A 16,394-nucleotide genomic window follows, 5' to 3' on the forward strand; every position below is an offset into this window, starting at 1 on the left:
CTCAGCACTGTGTACGGAGAGACACACCATTAGTTATGACAGAGAGACCCTATCCGGCTTAATTCCACCCATATCTGAACAACAGGCCAATCGTTGTTCATGTGGCTTTCACCTTGTAGTTCTTAAAAATGCTTTTTTGTTCAAATTTTGTTCACACTATTTTTTGTTTGTCATCCCTCAAGTGCATGTTCTTATTTTATTTCTTTTCTGTTATGGTGGTTCATCACAAATTTATTTTCATTAAATATTTTATCTCTTACCTATATGTTTTCTTGTATTCTTGTATATTATCTTGTAATGTACATTTGCTGGCATTAGTTATGCATTAAAAGCCCTCTATTTTATGTTAAAAATAATTTAACCACTTTATGATGAAGGCAGTCTCTGACCCCTGACCTTTGATTACCATGACAATAACATGTTTCATTTGAGCCAGTTGGCCAGACTTGCCCTGAACAAGGCAGGAAAACCTGTCAAGCCGCACATGTCGCCTCTGTATAAAGCAGTGGTAGAGAAAGGGACAGACTCTATTATTTGAGGTAATATGAATTGACACGTGCTCTCAGAACAACGCTGGCCTTTATTGTGTGTTTACAGCTGGACATGGCATTTGAAGGTTTATAATTTACTGAACCCCAGTGTAACACAGATCTCAGGAGACTGAGGCCAAGGCTGTGATTTGAAAATAGCCTTTGTTTGTTGCTCTTAATGGAACAGAGAACTATAAGATATACACACAATGTCCATTTAATGGTGCTAAATGGTAAACCTTTACAGAACACACATTCCAGTTCTGGCTGAATGAGTACAAAGACAATCTCTTATGTTGTGTGTTTTTATGTGTAGAGTGGGTGAGTGATATGTCTGGTCTAAGCCAGCGGCTGCCCAGAGTCTCATCTTAAATCCTATACCTAATCTCTCTCACAAGCTTTCCCACTCAGGCCCCCTCTCATAACTCCATACCTGAGAGACTAAAATGAAACGGTGAGATGGATGGTACATGACAATGAAAGTGACTTGATGCATGACAAAGAGATAGCAAAGCATGAGTGTCTTTAGAGATGTGCGAGTGTGTGTGTGTGCGTGTGTGCGCGCATGTTTGTGTGTATTGGTGGGGGGGGGTCGGTCTCCAGGGAGCAACTGCCATCACACTGATACACCACCACTCTAATCAGTATTGGGACACACAAGACCCCCAAATTCAATTAACATGCCAGCATAAACCCACAACCATACACACAGCTAATACAATTCCACTGCATAACCCTTTTACTCAAATATTCCCCTAAATTAGACTTGGGTATAATACATCCACTAAGGGGAACAAACTTCTATTTATTGAGCAATTGCAGTTTATTCGCTGAATTCAACACATTTTTGGCACATTTAATATTTTATGTCAAATTCTGTACATAAAGAACAATCATTCTCTTAAATGTACAGAACATATAGACACATTCTGTACTCAAAATTCTAATAATATATTTTTAACAATTAAAACAAAACATTTAAAACCCCATTTCCAGAAAAGTTGGGACATTTTATAAAATAAAATAAAAAGAATTTCTGAAGGAGGATCAAGCAAAGGCTCAGGCTTGCAAGCAAAGAGAATCGTCAACTGTCATTTCTCAATGGAATAGACTAAAAAATATTTTAGGCCTTTTGCCATCTACTGTACATCATCTTGTGGAAAGATTCAGGGAATCCAGAGACATGTTTCTGTATGTATCAAGCAAGAATGGTACAGATTTCCACTGTAACAAGCATCCTCAGTTCCTAAACCATTAAAATGTTTAATTAATAGAAAAGGTTCACATAACACTCAACCTTGTATTTTTGTTCTATTCTTTACTTGTACTGATCTCCTTTTGTTTTCCCTTATAAACCTTATTTGCTATCTTTTTTGTCTAAAATGTAAGAATAAAAAAAATTCAGTTTTTACTAGTTTCTTTTTTTAATATACATATTCATATTAAAATGACAGTTAATAATAATTTATCATACTCTTCAGATTTGGTCTCCAGAGATCAAGCTGAACAGTGCTGGATTATTACATTAATCGTATTAACCTCAGAATAAACTCATTTATTTTCTGCTAAATTGCCTGGGGAATTTAACCAAATAACCTTCTGTTCATAACATAACCTTTCCCCTCTCACCTTTGATCCTAGGAAGCTACCTGTGACCTGTTCAACTCGCATTGTTAAATAAAACTCGGCTAGCTCCAATGGTTGGCTTCACCCACCTATACATGTGTTTACACCCTATTCACCCTCAACATGTACTGAGCCTGATGGGCTGGAGGCAGCTATTATGAGATGCTTATTATTCACTTTAAAGGCGACAGTGATCGAGTGACTGTGGCTGGAGGCGGAAGGAGGAGGAGCAGATGTTATAGCAGTCTTGGGATTTCAATGAATTCTGTTTTTTTCTATGAATTTTTCCATAGATTTGTTGTGGGTTTTCTAAAAATAAGCTGGATCAAAAATATACCCAGAGGAACTTGAATCATTAATTTGGCGGTGTAGAACGTTCTACAATGCCATTGAACTTCGAGGTATTGCTCCTTTAAACTAACAAACATTCAGGTATGTACTCCTAGTTCACTACAATCCCTAGTACTGCAAGCATGACCTATAACCTTTGCTTATAAAACTATAAAACAACTACTCTCCTGTTTACTTTACCACAATTTTAATACCAACTTCTGCTACTGACAGCATCCACATTTATTACTCCAAAGCACACCAGAACATTCACCTGATTTTTAGTATGTATATGGTGAAATACTTTACCTTAGAGATGTAGAGTAAACCCTGAGTAAAACATCTATTACCTACAAATTTTGAATTGAATTTGACCTTTCTTTGCTTTGCTTGCAGGAAAATCACTCCTGAACTCCATCTTCTATTTTAATAAAAGTACAGTGTAGCATTTTACCCTGAACATAAGCAAATGGGAAGCTTATTAAACACAAACCTAAAGCCAATTCTATTATAGTGGGGTCAATTCTATTCACAGCACGGGACATTTTTTTCTGGGTTAAATTACCATACATTAGCATGGATTTGCATAGATTACAATTTCCTGGTAATTTGGACAGGTGTGTTTGATTTGGTGAATGTACAAATTAGAGTGTGGAAAAACCAGAAGCTCTCCATTAACCCACAGTGCTGAGAGCTTCACATCAGTGTGTATTTAAAATTAAATGCTAAATGATTATGCTGGAACAAACTTCAGGTTGCACGTGTAATGTAGTACTGTTTATGAATTTAAAGGTGAGCAACTTGACGTTGTATTTTTTACTCCTTATTTGTAATAGTAAAAATAATAATAATAATAAAATATTATAATAATAAAAACTATGGCCAACATTATGTTGAATGAGCTTGTTGAACAGTCCATTCCAAATCATTTGAATATGGAATGTCAAGTAGGAATGTTTAATTAGAATGTCAAATGTGAGCCAGGCCCTCTTTTCCAACCTTAAAATGCTTATTGAGGAAATTGCAGTTTTATTTACAATTTACAAACACCAAAATCCCATAGAAAGCCTTTTTAGAAAAGTGGATGCTGTTATAGCTGCAACATAGGGAAAGCGGGCACTCCACTGTTGAAATGGTATGTCCACCAAGCTCATGGTCTGGGGTCCACATATTAACCAGGTAGTGAGTGTATTTTGCCCCAACTGAGGAGCGAAACCAGGACCTTCTTGCTGTGAGGCGACAGTGCTACCCACCAAGCCACCATGCCACCCCCTCTACTGTTAAAATGGTATGTCCATCAAGCTCATGGTCAGGGGTCCACATATTAACCAGGTAGTGTATTTTGCCCGAGAATATCGAGATGGTGTAATTCCATCAAGTCTCCAACAAAATTTACAGCTACTAAAGCAGTTTTAGGTGAAATGACATTTTAAGTAGCCACAAGTCACATATTGTTCTGATAAACTTTTATAGCATCTGGAGCATTTATAGTTAATTTCAGATGCTTTTCAGAAAAAAAATACTGATGAAGCATAAACCATGCCTAACACTACTTAAACACAGCTGAACCAGTTTCTGCAAGTTAAAATTAATTTTGTACAATTAGCTTACTTTTGTTGACAGTTGGATTGTATTTGAATTGCAGATTTGATGGAATAGCTGATGTCTCCAACTTGGAGTAATTGAATAATTCAATTAGGCTCTGCATAATAGTATTCACCCCTTTGTACTTACTCAATTGTAGCTTCAATTTAATTCAATCTCACTGCTTATGTAAAATAACTAAATAATTAAATAGTAGAGGTGTGCTAGATAGTCTTTTAAGAAGCTATTTTAACAGCCATTGACAAAAAAAAAATGTGGCTCCGGGAGCTGACTCTTATTGAGCCAGCGAAAAACAATAATAAACCAAAATCAAGCGGTTATAAAATAATCTCAGCTTGGAGGACTGAAGAACCAAACCCAGTTCCTTAGGAGTAAAGTTACTGTGTGGCAACCACTGTACTACGATTCAGTATTTTACTGTCTTATTAAATATACTATTTTACACTTAAACATCTAAGCCAGATTTGGTGTTGTAAGTGCTATAAAATACTTGTGACTCAATCAGTCAAAATAGGAAGCATTAATCCAGTTAAGAGTTCCTTAAAATTGATCCAGTGAACACTGTTAATCACATTAGCTCAGTAAGCCCTCTCCCCCAGACCAACTCACACATACCTAGGTTTACAAACAGCCCCTATAAACCCCCCTGTGGATTCCACTCTTGTTGACAGCTCAACAGCCCCAGTGAGAGCATTACCACTGTCACTACAATGATGGTCCTTCATATTAACTTCACTCAGCACTTAACTACGTCTTCAGCCACATCCCATAATAAGGTAAAACATTACAACCTATGTTTATTTTTTGCACTTAATATGGGTCTAAGGTATTTGTATTATGAAGAGGTGAATGAAAGTATAGCTGGTCAAAAGAATAATTAAATGGTCAAACAATCTTTTAAAATTACACTCACTAAGAGTGTTCTCATTTGTTTAAGTATTTGCTAAGTTCATTTGCAGAACTAATTAAATCCAGATGCATTATGAGGGATGTGGATTTCAGTCTCCCTATTATAATTAATCTATGGCTGGGTTTAAACTGTGGTCACAAAACTAGCCCTCAGTACATTTGTTGGTCTAAACATGACTATCTGATAAAGACTGGAGAACATGAACACAAAGTTTTACACCAGTCTGTTTAAACTTGGTGATAAACCACAGTAGCCTACTGCTACTGTCCTTATTGACCAAGATACAACAATAAATGTTTAGTGTTGTAATTCAGTTTTACCCCAAACATATCACTAATCGTATCTCTACAACACAATGAAGACTGAACTATTTTAAAACACAAACAGAGATCAAAACAAAGGTAAAGTTGTCAAAGTAGCATGGGAAATGTGAGCTGTAAAAATCCAAATAACATGGAAATGCTACAAATAGTTAAAAGTAAGTAGACACCTGACCATGAGCTTGTTGGACATCCAATTCCAAAATGATGTACATTATTACACCCCCACATGCATCCAAGATTTTGGATAGTGTATAGAAAATGTGCTGATTGAGGTCAGGTACTGATGTTCCAATTCACACTAAAGGTGTTTAGTGACCAGACCAGGAAAGGGCATTTCCCTAGATGTTGCCACATAGTTGAAAGAATTGAATTTATTCAATATAATTTTTCAGATCTGCTAGCAATGGTTAAGTCATTAGGATGGGTGTTCACATACTTTTGCTTTGAACATGCATCCTAGCAACACATTAAGATTGTCTCACAGTACAGAAGAAAATACCCTATAGTTCCATCTAATATTCCACATTCTACATATCCTTAGAAACAAAGCCATGCAAACAAACAGAATAAAAACATTGAGTACACTCACAGCGATGCGCAGTAGTGTTCCCTTTACTGCTGCCCATCTGTCTTGCCTGCGGTCGATGACCAGGATGAAGCCAACTCCTGATGCGCCGAGGCTACAAGGTAAAGCAGTATGGTCACCATGGCAGCACAGTCTCTCAAATCACACACACACCTATTGATTGTTTCCCCACATACTTATCCACATATGTATCTACTACACACCTAAAGAACCTATTGTAGACCTACACTCAAATCTACTACTGCATTATTTTCTAATTACAAATATTGTGAAATAAGCTATTTCGTAAAACTACCTGGGCTTCATGACAATTAAAAATCCAACTCAAAATTTGTTTTCATTGTTTCCATTGCAAAAATAAGACAGTTTTTTCTTTAGCATAGAAGATAAAGATCAGGGAAAAATGTGGCTGGTTGTCACATGACATTTTATAAAGCACTATGTAGTAATGTAAATAATATTAAATGCTTTAAGGGCAGAATGCATCCGTCCTTTAAACTTGCATCATGTAAAATATTTGATGTAAAATTAGATGTTTTACAATTAAAATATTCTTGACCAAAGTTTGTTGTTGGTCTATTCACTGTACAATTCATTTGATAGTGACTAGGGTCTAATATTTGATTTATGTATGTTTTTAAGTGAGGATGGCATTAAAATGCTTTGTTGAGTAATGACTTTTGTGAGAATGGTCAAATCACTCATGATGGGGATGGTGGTTACACTCTTTTAAAAATGGTTCTAACATGATGGCGATGATTGCCATACTTGTGTTGGAAATTGTTTCCAGACACGATACAGATGGTTGTTACATGACGTGAATGGTTACTACATTTATGATGGAGATGGCTGTCACATGTGTTATGGAGATGTTGATCACACTCATTTAGGAATGGTTTTAACATGATGGGGATGGTTGCTACACTTGTGTTGGAGATGGTTTCTAGACGGTTGGATGTGGATGGTTGTTACATGATGGGGATAGTTGCTACACTTTTGTTGGAAATGGGTTTCAGACATGATATGGATGGTTGTTGCATGATGGGGATGCTTGCTACACTTATGTTGGAGATGGCTGTCACATCTGTGATGGAGATGTTTATCACATGTTTAGGAATGGTACTAACATGATGGGGATAGTTGCTACACTTGTGTTGGAGATGGTTTCCAGATGGTTGGATGTGGATGGTTGTCACATGATGGAGCTGGTTGCTATACTCATGATGAACATAGTTATCACACATGATAGTGATGATTGTTACACTGCTGATAGTAGTCACACATTATGGGGGTGATTGTAACACTCGATGGAGATGCTTAGCACAGATGACGGTGACTTTTTACACTCATGATGGAGACAGATGTTACACTGATGATGGTGATCACACTGATGATTAGGGTCATTATTACAATTCTGAAAGGAAAGTCTGTAACATGAAAGCAATGTCACGTGATCCATGTAAACTCAAACAAAAGTACAAATTCACTATGTACAACACAGCCTAGAAACTACAATATATATAATCTTTTTTGATCAAGTATAATATGAATAGATCTGAATAAACCCCATTAATTTTTATTGAAGCAACATGATTAATTAACATTAATTTTATTACATTTATTAAATGTAGTTTTCCCCCACATACATATTCTTTGTTCTTGTGGTATGAGGTAAACCTACAGTGCTTACAACCTTTTTTTGTTGTTGTTTTTTTTTTTTTTTTTGCAGAAATGTCTGGGCTTTCATTACATACACCTAATCAGTTATTTACTTATTTATAAATTAGCAAAATAAAGCATTTTTAGTCACACTTGCTTATTAACACAATTAGAATAAAGTCAAATAAAGAAATACAAATATAGAAACAGTTTGGTATCATGCCTATTTAGCTCTAGTTTTCTAGTAGTATGTTTTCTAGCAACCCAGATTTCAGCACAGCCAGAGAAAAGGGTTTAAAAAATGGGAAGCTGTGATTTAATGCACCAGAATCAAAAATGGATTTAGCTAATTAGCTAATTTTAACCAAGTTTACAGCTATGTGTAATTAGTTGAGAGGCCAATCTCTGATTAAATACAAAAGAAAGTGCAGGTGTCAGAAGAGCCATCACCAGTGTAAATACAAAAGAATATCCATCAGACGTACAGGAAGGTATCTCCGTTTAGATCATAACTACAGCGATGTAAAGCAGAGATGCTAAACTGCTCTCTTAATCCATCACCATGGAGAGCGCCTGTTCATTCCATCGACAGCAGTGAGCTGCATTGCCACGGCTACATCATCAGTTCTTTCAAAACCACCCAAGTAAAGGAGACACAATCCAATCCAAATCCGAGGTTTACAGCCCAGGAATCCTTATATAGAAATAGGCTACTGTTGGTATTTTCCACAAATGGTATTTCCTTCATCTGCATGTGTGTAGTTCCATTTTTCACTCTCTAAACCCTCTGTTTATGGCTGCAGTGCCACAGTAGGCAGCGACCAAGAAGGCAGGCTGGTCTGCCTCCCCGCTTAATCCACCAGCCAATCCTGCAGCATCAGGTGCTTCCTCGTGTCCAATCAAAGCAGAGCGTAGATATGACAGGCAGTTTAGCCTGCAGGCGTTCTTGAATTGCTAATGTGGCTGGAAGAGGGGGACAGGGGAGTGGGTCTTAAAAAATGGCAGATTCTGCCTAGCAAAGCAACAATCTGCTGATGGTCATATTTCTTCTGTCCATATAGAAATAATAATAATACACGTTTGTGCACAAACTCAACCCCACACAGTATACATACATTATTCAGTCCTATTAAGCTGCACATTCCTTTATCCTTTTCCCCAGCTAGCCCTCCATTTAAATCCCCCTTTGTGCATCTCCCCCTCCAATTCCACACACTCCACTGCCCTGCTGAAGTGAAAAAAAAGAAAGAAATATTTGATCGAGGAAAAGGGAAGAGATGTAGTTTTTCAGTTCGCCTGCTTCCCAAGCACACAGCACAGCAAACATCATGACTGACACAATGTTCACCTACATAACAAAATCTTACTGATTAATCTTTATTAACTTCTATAAATGACTGATAGGACATACTAGAATAGGTTCTCATTTCCACAGTTGAAGACCCACTGCCCTGCACAAGTTTTCAGGTTTGCTTTGCCCCATTTGAGAAGTTGTAATTACAAACTGCTTTATTTTTCAAATTTTTTTTTCCTATTTTATCACCAAAAATTAGGTACACTAAAAAAAGGGGGGTGCTAGTATCTACTGACTATCTTCTACTCTCTCAAGGCCAGCTGTCATTTTCCTAATGGCTTTTTGTGTCTAAAAAAAAGCTGGCTATAAACAGCACTGAAATTGTGTATTTAGTGTATATAGTGTATTTCAAAGACATGAAGGATCTTATCTTACCAAACTATTTAAAAAAAACTAATTAGTGACACTGAGCTTCTCTTACAGATACTACTGTCTTATTTTGTTTTTAAATTTATAGTTTATTATTAATTATTTAATTGTAGCTGCAATTAAATACGTGTACAACATTACATGTAGTGCAAAACATTACATTTTGTTACATTGTAGAGAACTGGCAGATTTAGAAAAACCTAAATAAATAAGTTAAAAAACATCAATTTAGATGCTCTGCTGGCATAGCTGTGGTCCAATGGTCCCCTTACAAGGAATTGAGAGAACATTTTTTAAGTGAGGTTTTTACCATTAAAAACCCAAACTACTAATGCGCTGGTATATTGGGGAGAATGTGTCTGTGTGTCAAACCACTTTTAACCAAAAAATGTAAACAGGCTAAAAACACCAAATGCAGAATTGAATTAGTCTTAATATTTGTGATATTGCTCTTCAGCCGGTTTGGTGTTAAATGGACTGCATGTCATATTGTCATGGCATTCTCTCTATAAGCTTCCCCATTCAAACTTATATGCTTTCAACTTTACAGCAACAGTTTAGGAAAAAACCATTTCTGTGTGACTATAAACCTTTCTTTCTGCACAGGGGAACAAATACATGAAATGCTTGGTTTAAAGAAACTCAAATGGTCTGCAGAGAGCCCCGACTGAACAGCTTTGAAATGAACTCAAACACTCAGTAAGACATTGACCAACATCAGTGCCTATCCATAAAAAAGCTCCTTTGACTGAATGAGCACAAGTTCCCACAGACATACCTTTGAAAGAAGCCTTCTCAGTTGAGTGGTTGTTACAGCTAAAAGGTCACACAGTGGTTACTCTATTTTAATACCAATTTTAATTTTGAAATGGGATGTCCAACAAGCTCATGGTCAGATGTCTAAATACTTTTGGCCATATAGTGTATTAAGCTAAGTACCACCAAATTAAATCCACAATTGCATCCTATTTTAAAGCTGGCAGACCCCAGGCAATTAGAAAATCCTTTTCTCCCTTTCCCCGTTTCACCTTCACTCCCCTTCATTCACTCGTGCCTACTCCCATGAGAACACAGTAGGAGAGAGTAACAGGCCGAGAAGGGGGAGGGGAGTTTTATTTATATAAAATTATAATATACAATATTAGGTCTGTGTGTCAGTAAGCAATGAATATTTAATTAGTATTAAATATGCATAGACTAAATAAATGTGTTTAAAATCACTAATTGTAGTGTTTCTTCTTTACAGGAGCAAAAATAGAATTATTTATTATAATGCAAATGTAACACATGATCTGAAGGTCATTTCACTGACCAATCACTAATGAAATCATAAATTTTTTATTTCTACAAACATGAATAATTTAGTGCTATAATAATGCAATGCTTTTAAAAACCTCAGCCTGAGCATCAGTGAAAAAACAAACCCTCGGTGACATCTGCTGGCAAGATCTGGGTCCAAAATTGTGAAAAATATTTAATACATAAATGATACACATTTTACACAGATACATCTCATCCGAGCATAAAGCCTGTTGCCACATGATTACATGATACTGTGGCAAAGCACAAACAAGACACAGCATGGCACTTTTTCAGGACCGGCTTCTTTCTTTCCACCCTCTCATAAAGGCCAGCTTTGTGTAAATCTTGTGAGATCACATGAACAAACTGTCCAATCTCAGCCATACAGATTTATAAGTCCTTCAAAGTTGCTACTGGCCGCTCTGTAGCTTCCTTAAATGATATCCTCATGACTCAGTCACCCAGTTTGGACAGAAGCCTTGATCTTGGCAAAGCGTTAAGGGTACCATACACTTTCCACTTCCTGATGATGCATTGCGGTCTCTTGACAGCACTCAGAGGGATACCATGTGTAATCATTTTTGTGTTACCATGCACTTCTAGAATTCTAGAATTTCTCAAAGAACAGCTGGTTTTATTCTATCAAAACCAACTAACTAATTGATGTCAGGTGTAATCTGGAAGGTGATTGGTTATACCCATGCAAGTTTATAATGGTAAATTAAATTAAATAATAAAATAATTATCAGATTCATTAATAAATTATCAGTGTCATTTTTACTTTGATGACAGTTACAATGTGCTAATACAGCGTGGAAAAGTTTATTTTCATTGTATACAGTGACAAAAGGAAAAGACTTAAACATGGGGTATTAATTGGTTTGGATTTGGATCAGTTAATAAAACAAACCATGAGTGTTGGTAGGGTAGAAAAGGAATAGAATAGAATAGGAACGAATCCAGTGTAAATGCACCTGAGAATACACACCTGGGTACACTGGTCAGGTAGCTCAATACATTGTGAAATTCTTGATCCTCCAGCTCAGTAAACGTAGGGAACTCTGGGAAGACGATGATGGGGCTGCCATTCGCACCTCTGCCCCCTGGGAATATTAAACAGAAAAACAGATGATTATTTCCAAGGTAGTGTTGATTTTGTTATTTATTATTCAGCCCTAAGAACTACCAGTACTATAAAGGTTGGCTCAGCCACAAGAGGGCACATGTACCCTTCTTTCATTGCAGTACTGGACATGCAGTAAGATGAATCGGTGCTTGCAGCTTACTGTAAGGCTGAGAAATTGTACCGGGACTCAAAATGCCCATAAACTGAGGTGCAATCTCCACACACATACACCCAGAGGTCTAAGCCAGTTGTGAGTAATGATTTTGGTTGCACGCATGCCGTCAAGGCCTTGTTCAATAAAGTCATTGACATCATCCGTCATATTTCCATGCGGATTGATGGCTGAGTTATGGGCACAGAGTGAGCATTGAGCATGTAAAGACAGATTTGAGTGTGTGCTTGTGTGTGTGTATGGGGGAAGGGGGGGGGGGGGTTGCTGCAGTGCACTGGGATTACTAAAGCTAGACATTTACTACATTGTAAGGAAGCACTGCAGCGCTTATTTGATCTCTAGCTCATACACACACACACCCACCCACACACACAGCCATTTTAACTCGCACAATTTTAGTGCAGCAACCAAAACTACCTCCACCAATTAACAAAGTCTCCACTATCACATAAGAGCTACAAATCTAGGGTCTGTCTGTCTGTCTATACTGTGTTTACTCTCGTGAGTTACATTCACGGCAGGAAAGGTTTATGTAGGTGCTTTGTATCCATTAGGTAGTCTCTGATATATGTGTATTCCTAATTCAGTGATTGTGATGAAGTTCAAAAGTTTTTCTGCTGTACAAATCTAGGGAAGTAAAGGCTAGCATGTGTTTCCTCAGTCATGTGAAGCCAGCCACAATATTTTTGAGCAGCTGATCAAGTCCTTGGTTAGATCTTCGATATTAAAGGAGATAGCAAACAGCCTCCATTTCTAAACAGGCATTATACATGTTCAAGGTTAAACTATCACTGATTACTTGAGCAGCATTATTTGGGTGGGAGGGTTAGCATTTGAGACTTAAAACACCATTACATACAGAATGTGGTGTTTGTACATACTATATACTTAAGAATTGACTGTAGATCAGATACTAAAAATATTTATGTTATTTCACATGATGCAATTCCACATCCCACTAAATAAAGGTTTTGCTCCAAACTGGTGCAAATTACTTCTGGATTATTGAGGTACACTAGCACTAAATTAGTAGATTATTCCACCCCTTTTCCAACACCCAATCATCTTTCAGCTCTTTTGTATTCCATCTTCCTTGGTGTAAAGGACACTGTCATCCTATTTGTTATCAATAGGGCAGAACCACAGACTCGTGGCCAATCTCCTGAGAGCAAAGACCTACAGGGACAAACCCAAGGTCAAATATCCCCTTTATTTAGCCTCCATACACACAGATAAACCACACACATCTGGTGATTAATCTACTCTACCACAGTATCAGAATGTGGATAAATCTCTGTAGCTGCATAGACTGAAGTGGGGGAAATAAACAAAAGGAAAACAGCTAAAACAGAAACGAGCTACATAACAGACTTTCAGTACCAGTAGTAAATATGCTTATGTACTCTAGGGTGGAGAATTGAGGCAGGATCAGTGGTCAGTCTCAGACTCTCCCCCTACACTCTTCAAATAACCAAAAGCATCACTGAAATGATTATGACCCAAGTACAGGCCACAGTCAGAGCAGTTCACAGAGTCTAAATGCAGACCAGTTATTACAAGAGCACTAAGTATATAGAGGATAAGCGTTAAGCTCTACAACTGGACAAACTGCAGATGAAACTATGGCAACCTTTATTTCAACATAACACAGTATTAAAGAGCAGTTGGGCTGATTTTGGTGTACAAACATGCAGTTCCATAGATTTTGAGGTAAGTATTTTCCAGTACCATATATCCAGTGTTGTAAGACCAACATTTTTCATGTCAGGTTTGGGGGCACAATAATTTTAGTCTTTTGGCTTGAGGCAATTTTGTGCCATCAGAGACTTGTCTTTTGGGCTAGCAGAGGGTCAAGCATGATATATCACTTTAGTTTCTACTGTTCAAGAGTTTAATTGTAGCTTGTGATAAACAGTTCTCATTTTATTGTTAATTCGAAAAGCAGTTTGGAATTCGTTCGTGTTGGTGACTTCTAGTTCCGCAAATTGTTTAGCATGGACAGAAATGTATACTTTTAGAACCTTATACTTTTTTAAAAGTTATAGTTCTTCGATGTAACCCATACAACTGACAATGCTAGTCAATGAAGACATGACTTTATGCAATAGATGTGACAACAGCCCAGTTCAGTACTTGAAATGAGGTTTACCTACACTAGTCAGGTACTATACTGTCTGTTCTTCTGCTTTAAGATATTTATGCTGAATGAATTGATCTAAATTAATTCTAAAAGCAGTAAAACTCAGACACAATTACATACTGATTTCACTTTTGAACTCTGAAACATGTGGGTGAGACACCTGCACTGTGCTGATGAAATAGGACTAACATGTGAACAGACAGCACCGCTCTTGGTCTTTAGTGTCGTGGAAACCCTAAATAATTCAGTCGTTACTGTATGCAGGCTGGCAACCTGAACCGGGACCTAACTGGGACAAGCTGTAGATATCAAACTTACATTCCACAGCTCTGCATATGGACATATGTCAGCTGCCTGTAGATATAAGTCTATATGACATGACAGATGCTGGTTGGTGCCCTTTAAACTTTGTGAGTGTATAAAGAGTTTTGGGTTATATCCAAGATTAAGCTTTAACTGCACTAGAACTAGGAGCTCAGCCCATTCAAAAAGAAACTTACCCAGACCATATCAATTTCTTGGTCTTTTTTTTGCAAGAAATACATGTAGAGCTATGTTTGAGTTCCTATTCTTTATTTTACACATTTAAACTGATTTATGATAAGCTTATCTACTCAAACCATAACAATCATTACAAAAGAAAGCAGCAAATCTGGCTTGGATCTGAGTACAGTGGCACTTTAGGATCACCTCTACCAAAAATAGATAAGCAAACAGGAGCAGTTATGAAACACTGTTGAAAATGGCCAAGTGTTCTGATTTAATAGAAGAGGGAGGGGAAAGAGGAAAAATGGTCTCACCTGACAGGAAGGCAAAGCGTTTCCTGAGATCAGGGCATATGTCAGCAGCATAGAGCGGACTGGTCTCCTGCTGCATGATCTCATCTGAAAAGGAAACGACAGAGACCATTTTAACACCGATAACATAATTCTGTTAAAATTCATTCAGACATTTAATCATGATCATTACATAAGTTTCATGAGTTCTGCAAGCAAACTACTAAAAACAGAAGTAACAACTTGCTTCAATCAAATATGAACAAAGACTTGACTGATCCAGACCATTAAGTGTAAAATACATGTCGTGATGTATAAACATTATACAAGGCCAATAAAATAACGACTTAACTAGATTGACAACATTCTGGAAAAAAAATGGGGTAATCAGCAGGTTGGTGTGCTAATTGATTAAATGCAAATAGCTGACCTCACATACGGTCACTGGTCAGATCGACAGGCTGGAGGAGAACCATGTGTTCCCTGGCATACACAACAACAAGATGTGGTGCTGCATTGATCAACAGTGGAGAGTGATCATTTGTTACTATAGCCAGTCACAAAACAGAAACAGGATTATTGTAATACATTTAAAGGATGAAGTGTAGGGCTGAACAATATTTCAAAATATATCAAAAAATATTTTCCCCTCTCAATTTTATTTTGGTCCTCCTTAATATTTAATCTAAATATACAAAACAGGGGAAACAAGCAGCTGGTCAGACATTTCTTTCCCACTTGATCATGAGTATCAGTGTTACAAAAGTACCTTAGTTACCCATAGTGGATTCAGGGGAAAAAAACATTGTGATATAGACGATCATAATTTTGATATGATGAATTGTCAGAAAGGAACGGAGGTGAGAAGAAAAGAGGAGTGTCAGAGAGTGAGACAGGAGGAAAACAATAAGATTTTGCAGCATAGGAAGTAAAATAGATTAGTGTAAGCAGCTTGACAAGCTGCTGCTGCAGTGGGATGGCATAACTGTGTGGGTGTGATGGTTATGTGCACAATGAAGTTACACCGGAGACATGTTGATAAACAAAAGAGCTTCCCAACTTGTCTGTGTTTGTTTAAGGTCAGTGTCTATGTGCAGGTTTGAAAGACACACAAAAGCAAAAAGCAAACAGACCTACGCCACTCTGAACACACACCTGGTAGACAGACCAGTAAAGACAAACACAAAACCCTTTATACAATCATTAAATTAATTTAATAATTCACTGTAGCCTATTCCATCTGCCCCAAAAAAGAGATCTAGGTGGATGCATAGAAACTAGATCAATGACTTCAAGACCAGCTAACCAAATCTCTTTTTTTTTTTTTTTTAAATCTTTGGTTACTGAACTTAAGTGATTAAATATTTGCAACTAAATGAATTTTTACTTTATACGTCTGCATACTTTATTTTACAAGAAAGTCAGTAAATACTTAAATACAGTTTAAAAAGAAAACCAATCTAGCTGTATCCAATTACCCAATCCCATTCCGCTTTCTCTATTGCTCCTGACTGCAAGTTCAAGAAGAGCCGTGACTAACATGCCCCTTTTCGACACGTGTGCAGTTGCCGACTGCTTCTTGCTAC

The 16,394-nt window shown here is 37.1% G+C and overlaps 1 protein-coding gene across 4 annotated transcripts in view; it reads right to left on the minus strand.

Annotated features, from left to right (window-relative positions):
• The window catches only part of mcf2la (mcf.2 cell line derived transforming sequence-like a), a 65,604-nt gene that overhangs the window by 23,046 nt on the left and 26,164 nt on the right, over positions 1-16,394 (minus strand). For all 4 annotated transcript variants that reach the window (XM_063009382.1, XM_063009383.1, XM_063009381.1 and 1 more), the window contains exons 2-4: positions 14,833-14,916; positions 11,583-11,697; positions 5,914-6,004 (exon numbers count right to left, since the gene is read on the minus strand). In XM_063009382.1, coding sequence (XP_062865452.1) covers positions 5,914-6,004; positions 11,583-11,697; positions 14,833-14,916 — 290 coding nt within the window. The remainder of the gene's footprint in view (positions 1-5,913; positions 6,005-11,582; positions 11,698-14,832; positions 14,917-16,394) is intronic.

This window comes from Trichomycterus rosablanca, chromosome 15 (assembly GCF_030014385.1).
Source record: "Trichomycterus rosablanca isolate fTriRos1 chromosome 15, fTriRos1.hap1, whole genome shotgun sequence".
In the NCBI taxonomy this organism is placed as follows: Eukaryota; Metazoa; Chordata; class Actinopteri; order Siluriformes; family Trichomycteridae; genus Trichomycterus; species Trichomycterus rosablanca.